Genomic DNA, 15121 nt, shown 5'->3' with positions numbered 1-15121 from the left:
ATGGACAAGCCAGAAGGCTATTTCGATTACGTTCATTATGTCTTATATTAAATATAGTTAGTTTTTTTTTCTTTTTTATCAGACATCTAGTTTTTGGGTTTGTTTACCTGACATGTTTCGACGTACGACTGTCGTCTTCCTCAGAGTGTCACCGGATGTTAATTGGTGACGCATCTTTTATCAGCTGATGTTTCTGAAGGCGTGGCCTTCCTGTCTGGATTGACAGGTCGGTCACGCCTTCTACTGTCTGTCTGTCCCCTGCAAGATGGCACTCCAGGTGTGGGAGAGCATGTATGCTCCCTCATCCCGGTTGATGGTCCTCGGGCTTCGCTTACGGATCTCCATGGCCTCCCTGATCCAGCGCTGATGTTTGTTATCTTCTGTGCGGATGACTCTGGCATTCCCCCAGTCCATAATATGATTTTCCCTTTTACAGTGATCTGTTATAGCTGACTTATAATTTTCCTGTTGTGCCTTTTCTTTTATTGTTCGGGTTTGTCTTGTAGCTGTCTCCTTTTCGCACTCTTTCTTATGTTCATTTTTTCTTGTGTTGAAACTCCTTCCTGTCTCCCCAATCTAAGTTTTATTGCATAATTGACATGGAATCTCATATATGGTGTTGCATCTGTTGTCCGGATGTATTCTGTCTTTGGGATGAACCAGGATCTGACGGAGTGTTGTGTGTGGTTTGACAGGTGTGTTAATGTTGTGTTTCCTCATTGCTCTTTGAATGCGTTCAGTTATTCCCCTAATGTATGGTAATGTCACTACTCCCCTGTGTTCTTGTTTGTTGGTTTGTTTTTTCTCTTTCTTCTGTGTTTTGTTGTTCTTAACCTGTTCCGCCCCTTTTGATATTGCCCATTGTGGATATTGACATGCCTTCAGTGCGTGTTGTATATGTTGTTTCTCCTGTTCTTTGTCCTGTGGATCTGTAATTATTGCTGTGCGTTCATGTAATGTTCTGACTACTGATATTTTGTGCATTATGGGGTGTTCGGAAGTCCAGTTTAAATATTGGTCTGTGTGTGTGGGTTTTCTGTGTACTTTTATTTTGATGTCCCCATCTTCTGTGTGATGTATTTTTAAGTCCAAAAATGCTATTGACTGCTCCGTTTCTTCTTCATGCGTGAATTTTATATTGCCGGTATTGTCTATGGTGTTGAGATGGTCGGTGAGTTGTTGAGTGTGTCCCCTCTTCACTTTTTCTAGTATGTCATCCACGTAACGTTTCCAGAGTGTTGGCCTATATTCTGCTGGTATTGTAGTGAGTGCTTTCTGCTCCAGATCTTCCCTGAAAAAGCCGCACATGATGGCTGATAGTGGGTCTCCCATGGCGAAACCTTCCTTCTGTCTGTAAATTGTATTCCTGAACTGAAAGTATGTGGATGTGGCGATGAATTGAAGGAGCTGAGTGATGTCTTGTACAGTGAGGTTTGTGCGTTTCTTGAGCGTCCTGTCTGTTTTTAATTTTTCTTGCACTATCTGTATGGTGGCTTCCGTGGGTGTTCTGGTGAACAGAGATATGACATCGTGTTATATGAAAACTTCGTCTTGCTGCATTTTTATGTTTTTTAGTTCTTCTGCCAATTGTTTTGAGTTTTTGCAGTGTTGGTCTGTGAGTCCTAGTAATGGTTTAATTATTTCGGTAAGTGCTTTTGATAAGTTGTAAGTGACTGAACCAATGCTATCTACTATGGGGCGTAATGGTGTTCCTGGTTTGTGTATTTTTGGTGTGCCGTAAATCCTGGGGATGACGTTGGCTGTGGGTACTAAATGATTGTATGCCTGCTTATCTATTTTATTTTCATCGAGTAGTGGTTTGAGTAGTGCTTTAAGTTTCTTTTTCTTGTCTTCTGTTGGGTCTTTTTTTAATATTTCAAATGCGTTGTCACTGAGTAATTCAATCATTTTCCGTTCATATTCATCAGTGTCCATAATAACTGTTGTTCTGCCTTTATCTGCTGGGAGGATTGTGATATCTTTATTTTTTGCTAATGTTTTCATGGCTTTGGCTTACCTGTTTTGTGATGTTACTGGGTGGTGGTTTGGCCGTTTTCAATATACCAGCTATTGCGTTTCTTAGTGCTGCTTTTTGTCCCTGATCCTGTATTTTCTCACATGCTAATTCAGTTGCCAGAATGAATTCGTCGTGTGGTATGTTGTTCGGTGTGACAGCGTAGTTGAGTCCTTTTGCTAATATACTGCGTTCTGCTTGTGAGAGCTTGTACCTTGATATGTTATGAATCCATTTGTCGTTGATGTGTGCGTGCTCCGGTTCTGCCTTCTTTTTCTGTGCGATGAGTTTGTCCAGTTTTCGGATTTGTCGGGTTTTTGTCTTGGTGAATTCCTGCTCGTGTATGTCTGCCAAGTGTCCGTGTATTGCTATTTCCATTTCCTTGTTCTGGGGAAACCGGCGTTTGAAAGTTTCCGTCTCCCTGTGTAGTTCGCTGTTGATGTTATTTAATTTGTCAGTTGTGCACCGTATCCGTTCTTTTACCAGAGTCATCCGCACTTTCTTGATCATCTTTTCCACGTTTCTGGTTGGAATCGGGTTCTTGATGTTCAGGCTGGCCGGTACGACTTCCTCATCCCGGCAGCGCAGATTGAATCTCAGGTGATTCCTGTAGCGTGCCTGTTTTCGCGTCAGTCGCTCTAGGCGGCGAAACTCCTTGATGCTTTCGTCTCCATAACTTATTCTTAATATTTTGATTACGTTCATTATGTCTTATATTAAATATAGTTAGTTTTTTTTTTCTTTTTTACCAGACATCTAGTTTTTGGGTTTGTTTACCTGACATGTTTCGACGTACGACTGTCGTCTTCCTCAGAGTGTCACCGGATGTTAATTGGTGACGCATCTTTTATCAGCTGATGTTTCTGAAGGCATGGCCTTCCTGTCTGGATTGACAGGTCGGTCACGCCTTCTACTGCCTTTTCCAGAAGGCTATTGGAAAAAAGTTTTGTAGATGGATGAGACCAAAATAGAACTTTTTGGTTTAAATGAGAAGTGTTATGTTTGGAGAAAGGAAAACACTGCATTCCAGCATAAGAACCTTATCCCATCTATGAAACATGGTGGTGGTAGTGTCATGGTTTGGGCCTGTTTTGCTGCATCTGGGCCAGGATGGCTTGCCATCATTGATGGAACAATGAATTCTGAATTATATCAGCAAATTCTAAAGGAAAATGTCAGGACATCTTGTCCATGAACTGAATCTCAAGAAAAGGTGGGTCATGCAGCAAGACAACGACCCTAAGCACACAAGTTGTTCTACCAAAGAATGGTTAAAGAAGAATAAGGTTAATGTTTTGGAATGGCCAAGTCAAAGTCCTGACCATAATCCAATCGAAATGTTGTGGAAGGACCTGAAGCGAGCACTTCATGTGAGGAAAGCGACCAACATCCCGGAGTTGAAGTTGTTCTGTATGGAGGAATGGGCTAAAATTCCTCCAAGCCGGTGTGCAGGACTGATCAATAGTTACCGGAAACGTTTAGTTACAGTTATTGCTGCACAAGGGGGTCACACCAGATACTGAAAGCCAAGGCTCACATGCTTTTGCCACTCACAGATATGTAATATTGGATCATTTTCCTCAATAAATAAATGACCAAGTATAATATTTTTTTTCTCATTTGTTTAACTGGGTTCTCTTTATCTACTTTTAGGACTTGTGTGAAAATCTGATGTTTTACATTTTATTTATGCAGAAATATAGAAAATTCTAAAGGGTTCACAAACTTTCAAGCACCACTGTATATGCATGTGCTAACTGCGCTCAAATCAACATCAGGTGTTTCCCACAACGACTGGGTCCCAAGCACATGCACAACGTGCTCTGAAGGATCCCCCAATATAAATGCACTTTTTAAGTCTCTGAAGGTTAGGCTCTGCAGAACTGCTGTGTTGCTCATTTTTACTTCATTGTACAAGAATGAGCACCTTGTTGCAGTTGTGAAATTACTTTTTTTTTAAAAATCCTTACCTTCATGGAAATGGAGTGAGTATACCATAGGGTTTTTGACATCTCCATTCAACACATAGTCCTGCTGAATCCCCCCCCCCAATTTCCCCCTTCTACGTTTAGAAATATCTCTAGTTTTTCCCCCATGATGAATTACTTTTGGTAATATCAAAAATCTGATGTCTTTGTTTCATTCAAAAACACAACAAAACCTTCCATACTGATCACTCACAATTAACTCTGCTGAATGAAGGACTACAAGTGTGCCCCGTCATGGCGGCGTAGTTACCGTTGCTATGGGATCACGTGACGGTGCAAAGCCTCTATTGAGGTATTTCACCCACGTGACCAAGTCATGTGATGCTGCCATTTTGGACGGCACGGCTCGAATCAGTTTGAATGCGAGGAAGGCGACAAACGAAAAACATAAAAGAAAAAGGAGCGAGATGCAGAAAACACCTTCACTATCCAGCGACGTAGGGCATTTACAGGGCGAGCAGAGGGAGAGGTATTTGCAAAAATTGAGGTTAGCAGGCTTAGAGAACGACGTTTACCTGCTTCCACCAGGATTGTTCACTGACAGCTAAGGTTTGTTCACATTTTCATTTACTTTCGGTCCTCAGGATAAACAAAATGTTATTAAATGTCACTGAAATAACTTCTTAGTCTGTTGAGACATGGCCCGTTATAAGTTTTTCCTTTACTGTATTTATTAGTTTACTGAGCGCACTCCGGGGCTGGCTGGCTGGCGCTAGCTAGCTAGCTAGCTAGCGAGCGCGCTCCGGGGCTGGCTGGCGCTAGCTAGCTAGCTAGCGAGCGCGCTCCGGGGCTGGCTGGCGCTAGCTAGCTAGCTAGCGAGCGCGCTCCGGGGCTGGCTGGCGCTAGCTAGCTAGCTAGCGAGCGCGCTCCGGGGCTAGCTAGCTAACTAGCGAGCGCGCTCCGGGGCTAGCTAGCTAACTAGCGAGCGCGCTCCGGGGCTAGCTAGCTAACTAGCGAGCGCGCTCCGGGGCTAGCTAGCTAACTAGCGAGCGCGCTCCGGGGCTGGCTGGCGCTAGCGAGCGCGCTCCGGGGCTGGCTGGCGCTAGCGAGCGCGCTCCGGGGCTGGCTGGCGCTAGCGAGCGCGCTCCGGGGCTGGCTGGCGCTAGCGAGCGCGCTCCGGGGCTGGCTGGCTCAGTAAACTAGTAAATACAGTAAAGGAAAAACTTAAGACTGAAAGGTTTTAACAGTCATCCAAATGACTGAACGTAAACGTTGCTACAGTAACATACTAGGTACTATGATGTTGACATTAGCTAGCTTGCCGTTCAAAATGGCGGACACCGGGGCGTCACATGACCCTGTGACGTCAGGTGAAAAACCTTAATACATATCCTGTTCTCTGAACAGAGCCTGGCCCCTCTGAACAGCCTTCCCTGCTTTCGTCATGCTACTTCTAGTTTTCAGGTTTGATCTGGAACATATGTATGTGGACTCTATGCTTCAGTGATGTGGCATTATATTAATTATTAATAAATATAATTAAGCCTTTTTTCTCTCTGCATGTTAGTTTAACACTCAAATTATTTCAACACAGGTTTAGTTAATAATTCATGTTTTATCAGCTGACATCCCACTGCATGTGTAGGCTATTAAGTACACTAGCATGTTATTTTGGATTATGTTATGCCATACACTCAGTATTATCAGTTTGTGTATGATAAACACCCATAAAAGAACAATAAATATGGTCATTATCAGCAGCGAAAATGGGGCCTAGAATGCACCAGAGAACATCTAAAAATTGAAAATTTTCTGGGGGAGGGCCCCCAGACCCCCACAGCAGGAGGGGGATATCCTGCCTCCTGCACTGTCCCTCGCTGTGCTGGGCTCGGGTATCACACACATTGCTCCACCCCTTACTTCCTTCTTTCCACCACCTACTTCATTTCTTAATGAAAACCCTGAAAAAGAGTTCGTCAAATGATCAGCCGCCTCAGGGTCAATTCTCATCCCAATGTCTGACTATTCTTCAGCCCAATAGGTAAAGCAGACATCCATTTTTATATATCCACTCTCATTTGATCCATTTGACAAATGAATCACCCTCAAAGTACTTGAAACATAGCACGCTAGTACTAATGAGGTTGAAATAGGCTGCTTTCACTTGAATATTTAAAAAAAAAAAAAGTCCATTTTTGCATTTGATCAATGTTCTTCGGCAATTTGAAAAACTGTTGTGCTGAACACGTACAAAACATTGCGACACAACGACATGGAATCTTTTGAATGTGAAAAGTATAGGAGATGAACAAGACAATAGCAATGATGGGCTTCAAAAGGCAATGGCTTTTGTTTACAAAGCTGGTTCTTGAAACGACATCACTACCAAAAGTTTAGAGTAGCTTGCTGCAGATTTGCATCTTGGTTGCTAAGAGTGTTGCCAGGGGCATAATTCAAGACTGGGCAGATATTTATGAAGAATTCCAATGAAAATGTTTTTAGGGTAATTTATGTACTCAATTCAGTCTCAGTGAAATTTGATGTGTTTGCTCACACAATCCCTTTACCAAGGACTCAGTGTAACATGAAAACAAAACAAAAAAATCATCAGAAAGAAGACACGCTACCTCTATTGGAGCTCAGCAGTTTCTTTGGAGAGACACCAGAAGCTTCCTCTCCCTCTTCAGAAAACTGGTCTAACAACAATAATAATAATAATGCAGGACATTTAGGATTCTAAAACAAAACATGCCTAGCATTGGAGCAAATAAGAATCTAGAACTGTTACCATCTTCATCATCCTCATCGTCCACAGGATTAATGACTACTGGTGGGTGGGTGGGACTGGGGACGCTCTCTTGAGTCTCCACCTTGATGACTCCCCTGAGCTGTGGGTTGGTGGTGCTGGTAATGTTGGCAGAAGCAGACAAAACATGGTCGTCCTGTGGAGTTTCTTCTTCTTTCTCCTTCCTCATCACAGGCCCTGTGAGATTTAAATTTATTTAGTTTCGCCATAGCAAGATGTATGTACATACATTACGGCTGGGAAACCACTACAGCTAGCACCAATTACAGTGTACCTAATCTGCATGTCTTTGAGATAAGGACTGAAAGCTGTGCGATCACAAGGAAATTACTCTTCTGTATTACCTAGAGTCACAGAAACAATGGTTTAATGATCTCCAATTGGTTTAATACCTTTGTCTGGAGCAACAAAAAGGCCATCAATGAAACGTGGCTTCTCATGGTGAAATGCACAGTGAAACTTCTGGCATCCACCTGGCTGATTTTCCCAGTAACAAGGGATTTCTTTGCGGTTTTTCTGTGAGATACAGCATAGTGTATAGTTAATAAAAGAATACAAGACTGCCACATTTGGAAAAAAACAGTGCATTCATACCCCTTCACTTTATAGACTTATAGAAAGAAATTTACAGCTTTACTCTGAAATGCAGATGAATAGCCTAACGATTTGGCGAAAATCCAGGTGTTGTTAATGGAATGTCTTGAAAGGCAATAGCAACATGAATCCCTGGAAGAATCTTATAACTGCTCAAGTCAGAAAATTGGTTCATTAGTAATGTGACTGACAATACTTAACTTGTTTTGGTTAAGTTAACCTCAGCATACCGAAGCACTGAGTCGAAGCTCAGTGCACACCAGGCCTTTCAATTACATAATTTGGGCTACACCCTGTATTTCTGAATTTGGGCTTTTTCCGTCGTGATGCAGGGTAATTTGGGCTTTTCTGCACACGCAAAGTGCTGTTTTCCCAGTGCTCTGTGTTTAAACCTGCTGCTGCTTTTTTAGCTACCAAGTTATGAATAAAGAAATCTATGAATGTTATTTTTAACCTTTATTGCAAAATGTCTACAGCATTAATCCCTCTTGATGTACATGTACATGACAAAAATAATTAGAATACAGTTAGTTAGTATTTAAAAGATGTGTTGGGGCCTGAGGAGAGCCTGGAGGAAAGGAGCCTGTGAATGAAAAAGCAAGTTATGCACTGTTGCCATCAAAAAGACAAACCTGTAACAGACCTGTGACACAAAAGGTTTTTCAGTCCCATCACAAGAATTGGCAGTGCAATTCACAGTATGTAGTCAGGTAAAAGATCTTAGTTTAAATGAAAGGCCAGTGTCTATTACCCTGTTCACACTAGGGATTTTGTACCGATACAAAACTACTTTCGTACTGCAACACCTGTCCACACTAGCAACTATACCGGTACTGTAGCAGTATAACTATCGGTACGAAACCCACAAATGTATGGGTTTCGTACCGGTACAGTATCGGTACTGTAGTGCTTCGCTGTAGTGTGGACAGATGAAGCAGTTCTGTATCAATACAAATATAATGCGCATGCGCAATGAACCATTCCTACTTCTTCCGGCAATACACACGTACTTTCCAGCTGTAAATAAAACGTCAAAATGGCTCAAAACAACTGTGGAGCTACTGCGGTCTCAAAAGTAGCCGTCACCGGCGGCAAATCGCCGTCTGTGGCTTATGCCGCCGGCTATTGTCAGTCGAGTCACAAAATTTAATATTAAATATTTCTGACGGCAAAAAAAGTTGTGAACGTAAATTACATCCACCATGTCATGTATGTCCGTTGCCGCGTCAACTTTGTTTACATCCTCGACATGAGTGCAGCCATTACTGCCCCTTGTGCCATACGTAAGCCGTACTCTGATTGGCTTAGAGTGTTCCATGGACTGTGAATGGTTCATACCATCATGTGACTCACAAATGGCGACGAAGAGAGTTGCAAGCGGCTCCATGCTGGATGCGTGGCTAAAAAGGTCTAGCGGGAAAGGTAAGTACGTTTTGAACGCAAATTTATTGTCATTGTGTTGATACAGAAAAATACATATGTCTTAGTCCACCGTTTCCCAGCCTTGCTTAAGACATTATAATTGCAGATCGTAAAGTTGACTCTGCTTTTGACAGCTGCTCGAAAAAACACTGCGTGCGTAACAACGCTAATCAAGCTTAAGCTAGATGACCCGCCTCAAATACCCGTCCCGGGTAAATGTTATCCCAATTTTAGATGACCTGTTCCAAACCATCCCGCCCCATGAAAAATTCGTACTTGCATCTCTCTCTCTCTCATATAAGGGCTGTCAAAGTTAACGCGATAATAACGCGTTAACGCAATCTCAATTTATCGTGATTAAAAAAAATAGTGCCGTTAACGCAAATTCTAATTAGGCCCTGTGAGTCACCCGTAGTTCCTGTTGAGGCTTGTTGCGTGCTGCTTCAATGTGAGTGAATCATACGTCATCCTCGCCGCCATATTGGATGTGGCAAAGTGGAGATTCTTCACCCGTCTCTGGTATAGCGTCTAGACAGTAGCCGAGAATAAAGATGCCTCATTCATGTGCTGCGTTTAACTGTACCAACAGGTTTACCGTCCAAACGAGATCACATGGGATTACCTTTCACAGGTGAGACTGGAAAAATACTTTTCAATACTGTTCCTTCAGTCTTCAGTTTCCCAGCTCATCTCCACCAGGTAGGTGTATAGTTATAAGCAGTGAGAATTAGATAATACAGTGCCACACTATGATGAACGTTTTTGAACGTATGATGAATGTTTTTAACCTTTCTGAATGTGAAGGAATCAGTGATGTATTTTGTTTTGGTATGACGTTAGAACCTGGCCGAACTCAGTTTGGCGGTCATTCAGCTCACTTTATTCAACGAGAGTAGGTCTGTGTGGTGACTCAATAAATAAAACAGTAAATTTTTATTTTCATTCACTATTTCCAGTTTTTCCCCACTATTTCCATCATTTATCATATTCAGTCTTGTAGGTTGGTTATTGTGGCCTCAGGTTTTGGTAGCTTGCTACGGTATGCTGACTGATTAGCTTACCTGAGCTATCTATTGCGTATCTGTCGCTAGTTTGCAGTGTACAGGGTATTTCGCACACTATTTATAACCATCACATTAAAAGTTATACGTGTTGTTTTGATGCCTGTTTGTTTCCCAAATATATATATGTGTGTGTCTTAATGGGTGAATAAAAGGCATCGAGTTAAATATTATTGTAGAAAGGGGCTTTATGAAGTTCAGTCCATTTACTTGCATTAGTTTACGGGGAAGATTTGCCACATCCAATATGGCGGACACTCTAACGTATCCCAGCAACGGGCCACCAGCTCAATGCGGCGTCTATGTTTATATGTCTATGGTGAGTGATGGAGAAAGGTCTGTTAAACGGGAAGTTTCATTTCAAAAGTTTCATTTCAAAAGTAGTGTGAGATTGAGTTGGTTTTGGTATGCACTTTGCAGTTCTAAAATACTGTAAAGTGAGATTTCAGTATGCTGTAGCACTGTGATATGACACTAAATGTCTTTATTGAAGTCCAACTGCAATTTATTTTTGTTTGCACAGCACTGTGAAGTCCTATAGGCTGTGACTGAATACAACTCCGGCACAATTGAAGTTTTATTTCATTATTTTCTTTTGTCACACGTCTGAACTGAGACACAGTAGTATGTGACTACATGTTTTATATTTGAGACTACAGCTCCCTAATCCATCACACAAAACTGGATTTTATGTTCAGTACTGCCTAGTATGTGAGTGAATAAACTCCCTTACCATTTTCTCTTGTCCCAGCAGTTTAACAAGTACTTTTAGCATAAAATGTGTTCACCATTTTAATTGCAACATTTCACTTTAAAAGCCTTATTCATTTACATAGATTTAAAAAAATGCGATTAATTGCGATTAACTATATGAAATCCTGAGATTAATCGCGATTAAATTTTTTAATCGTTTGACAGCCCTTATATATATATATATATATATATATGTGCTGTCAAGCGATTAAAATATTTAATCGCGATTAATGTCGCGACAGTCATAGTTAACTCGCGATTAATCGCAATTTAATCGCACATTTTTAACACATTAAAAAACATTGTAATTCTCTTATCAGCATAAAAAAGTGAATGGGCTTGCTTTGTACCAATGTTTGTTTTTTTTTTTATTGCAAAGCATAACACGTCTTGACACAGCCACTGCAAAGTGAAACCTAAGCCGAGCACCGGCGCGGGGCTAGCAAGAAAACCATGAGTGAAATGATCTACTGTTTGAGTTAGTCTCTAATCAGAGAGATAGGTTACACAGTGACGGTAGGCTTGACATGCTTGATAATATAAAGTACACTATTACATTAAGTTTAAGTTGTTCGTTGATAAATATTGCATTGAATCTGATCTTTACTGTTTCAGCTCACTTAACACATTTTGTACTTTTACACTTTCTGCCTGTTGATGCGTCGCGCTGTCCAATCAGAGGCGTCCAAATTTGCATATTACAGGAAGGATTTCTGGGATAGCATTGAGTTTACAGTTCAGAGGGATCTGGCTTCTTTAGACGCTGTCTTCTTAAAACTGAATAAATATTTAAAAAGAGCCAAATGAGCCAGTCTTTTGAACGGCTCTTTTCAAAGAACGGATCACAAAGATGCGGATCCCATCAAAGAGCCATAAATCCCAGCTCTACTATCACGCCCTGCCCGCGCTGGTTCTTTGGGGGAGGAGGGCAGAGGACTCTGGCTGTGTGGGGTGCGGCGTTATAGTCTAGCTGCTAGCGGTTTTCTAAGCAAAGTCTCTGTTCCAAGTTCCTGGCAGTTTCAAAAGCTTATGAAAAACCTACATCATGTCACAGAGCGTTAATCTGGCGATAAAAAAATTATCGCCGTTAAAATTGAGTCAAGTTAACGCGTTAATAACGCAACATTTTTGACAGCACTAATATATATATATATATATATATATATATATATATATATATATATATATATATATATACATACATACACACACATATATATACACACACACACACACACACACACACACAATATTTGTTGTGCCTAACCCGCACTAAATAACTAGATTTATATAATTTCTATTCAGTAGGCCCCTACATGATTAGGTTGAAGGTTGATGAGATCTGGATAAAAGTTATTTTCAATAGAAATGCTGAGACTGTCGATGAGTGCTGCTAGCTGCTGTTTTTTAATAATGATGAAGTCAGCTGATGAAGTACATGTAGCTGCATTTTATGTAACAGTTTACTGACTGCCAAAAAAATAAACATTTTGATTATAATTGAAGTTGTTTTGTTCATCTGTATTCAAGATTTCACCATATTCTTCAATAGTATTAGAGAATCTGGAGAAACTTGTCACCTTAGCTTAGTCAAAGTGCACATGAGACTTAAAATTATTATATCATCCATATGTGGATTTCAATCGGACTACTTTTTATGTGTTTGTTTGCAAATATTTCTGAAACTTGATAAAATGACTGAGGTATGGTTTCATATTTCAAGTTTCCAAATAGTATTGATTACCCTTTATTTTCACTGTTAAAAATTACCAGAGGCCACCATTTCAGTGCATTTCATAAAATTTTCCGTGCCCAAAGGGGGGCACACCCCCCTTTGAAACCTCCCCTGCACGCTTTACGTGCATTATGTCTGCCGCTGGCAGACATTTTACCATTTTGCACCCTGCTGTAAATTATTTGTACCCTGCTATTCTCCCAAACTTTGAAGCCCCTGGAGCTACATGGAGCAAAGAAAGGAGGGAGGGGAAAAGAGGGAGGAAGAAAGGAGGAAGAGGGGAAAATGGAGAGAAAATGAGGGGAAGAGAAGGAAAGAGGGAGAAAGTGAGGGGAAGAGAAGGGAGATTCGTTTTGTTTCTTTCTCAACTGCCTCGCGCGTTTTATACGATTCGACTGAATAAATGACCACCAGAAATACAGACTGTACATTGACAACAAAAAGCACATACACATTGTTTCATATTCTCGGAAGGAAGTTACTCGGTAACCACGGAAACATTTCGCGCACGCGCATTTCAACTACCGTGAAAGAAAACCGCAAACATTTCTCGCTAGTGTGGACAGATGCACTAAACTGTACCGGTATACTTTGTATCGATACAGTTATACCACTATCGTACCGGTATAAGTGTGAACACAGCATAAGACTATCAACAACAAGAGGACCAAGCTCCAAGTCACTGATTCCACCCACATTTACACAACTGTGTGTATTTAAAGGGATAGTTCGGGATTTTTGACATGAATCTGTATGGCATCCCCATCAATAGTGTCGTGCAAACACACTGACTTACCCCTGACAGCATCCTGTGAGTCCAGTTCTTGTCCAGTTTTGGTCCAGACGAAAGTAGTCCGGCAAGTTTGTTGGGGTCACGAAAGTAAAACGTTTTTCATCTCAAAACAGTATGTGTTCAAAAGAGTGATATATTTGCATCACAAAACCGTTGCCAAATAAAAAGTCAGACCTTGAAATCACTTGGCACTATTTTCTCTCCCTTCTTATCACTGCGCGCTGCCGCCAGGTGACAGCCACGGCTGGTTCATTCATTGTTTTAGTGATGGGAATTTCGGCTCTTTTTCAGGAGCCGGTTCTTTTGGCTCTTCTTACTATAAGGAGCCGGCTCTTTCGGCTCCCAAACGGCTCCTGAGATTTTATTTTTGATTTAATTGCTGCAATTAACTAGTTAATTAATTACATTATTATTTATATTTTATCAATAGGATGTTTTCCATTTTATTTTTTAGTTTTTGTAGCCATTGTAAAGCTTTGTAAAGTATAGCAGTGTAACAATGTTCTAGCTATAGAAATAAAACTTACTTACCAATTAAATTATTTTCTCACCCCACTGACCCTGTAATATGTTCTGTAATGTTGTGTTGTTTTGTCTTTGTTTTTTTTTTTTGCCAAAAATTAATAAAATTTGAGTTAAAAAAAAAAAAAATTATTTTCTCACAAACATAATGCAAAACTGTTATATTACCAATATAAAATACACAGAAGACATCAACTGTTTATCCTTTATGGCTTTATTTCACACTCGACCTTGAACAAAATGCCACAAAATAAATTATGAAGTATAAATCAGGCCTAAGAAACTATGAAGCAAAGTTGGAAATTATTTTAACAAACACAGAACAATGTGCAACAAAATATGTGTGGCACCTTGAGCGCATGTAAAAAGAGAAAAAGTGCCGCACTTGTATATCGTTGTATACCGCAGATTAATCTGGCCATGCCAAGGCGGTTGCCGACCGAACCTGTCAATTTATGAGCGACAATTTATATCATGAGCTTTAGGAATTCACGGCAACAAAACAATGATCATGGTTGTCAAATAGACAATCATCCTTCAGCTGAGCTGAACTCTGTCTCTCTCTCTCTGAGGCACCTAAGGACAAAAAACTAATTCGGCTCCCCAACTCAGCTCCCACCGAAGAGCCGGCTCCCGTCGTTCACTTCAAAGAGCCAGCTCTTTGAACCGGATCGTTCGCGACCGACACATCACTACATTGTTTACTGCTAGTAAAGTTAGCGACAACATGTCTGACTACGACGGTGAAATGTGTGCGGAGATTCAGCCACATCTTTGTTGCTACAGCCTGGATAGTCGCAAGTGCGCAACATTTTCACAAATATATTATTGTATAGGTTATAGAAGGTGATAAATTTGTCGCTGTTCTTGCTCTCAAATTAGCTTGTTAGCGCCGCTGATCTGAACTCCTAATCACTGCCAAACAATGGGAAAGGTGTTGATTCCTGCGCAGATGTCAACATGACAGCGCGCAGTGATACCGAGGGAGAGAAAATAGTGCCAAGCGATTTCGAGGTCTGACTTTTTATTTGGCAACGGTTTTGTGATGCAAATATATCACTCTTTTGAACACATACTGTTTTGAGACGAAAAACGTTTTACTTTCGTGACCCCAACAAACTTGCCGGACTACTTTCGTCTGGACCAAAACTGGACAAGAACTGGACTCACAGGATGCTGTCAGGGGTAAGTCAGTGTGTTTGCACGACACTATTGATTGGGATGCCATACAGATTCATGTCAAAAATCCCGAACTATCCTTTTAAGAGCCAAGCTGTATCTTAAATACACACAGTTGTGTCCTGAATAGCTCTCTTTTATTCAGTCTTTTACCTGATTTAAATCATATGAAACTAGGTATCCGAGAAATATTGCAGTTGAGGTCAGATAATGTGGGATACAAGGCTATTTTTAGGTTTATAAATGATACAGGAATTATTAAGATAATTTAGCACAATAGGGTAGTAAACATTCTGGTTCACACTCCAGTCCAG

The 15121-nt window shown here is 40.9% G+C and overlaps 1 protein-coding gene across 7 annotated transcripts in view; it reads right to left on the bottom strand.

Moving 5' to 3' along the window:
* zc3h11a (zinc finger CCCH-type containing 11A) overlaps nt 1-15121 on the bottom strand; it is a 100377-nt gene that overhangs the window by 72560 nt on the left and 12696 nt on the right. For all 7 annotated transcript variants that reach the window (XM_060910875.1, XM_060910874.1, XM_060910880.1 and 4 more), the window contains 3 exons: nt 7141-7264; nt 6731-6925; nt 6570-6638 (listed from right to left, as the gene is read on the bottom strand). In XM_060910875.1, the coding sequence (XP_060766858.1) occupies nt 6570-6638; nt 6731-6925; nt 7141-7264 (388 nt within the window). The remainder of the gene's footprint in view (nt 1-6569; nt 6639-6730; nt 6926-7140; nt 7265-15121) is intronic.

Source organism: Neoarius graeffei, chromosome 26 (genome assembly GCF_027579695.1).
Source record: "Neoarius graeffei isolate fNeoGra1 chromosome 26, fNeoGra1.pri, whole genome shotgun sequence".
Classification (NCBI taxonomy): Eukaryota; Metazoa; Chordata; class Actinopteri; order Siluriformes; family Ariidae; genus Neoarius; species Neoarius graeffei.
This window is presented reverse-complemented; position numbering and strand designations above follow the sequence as displayed.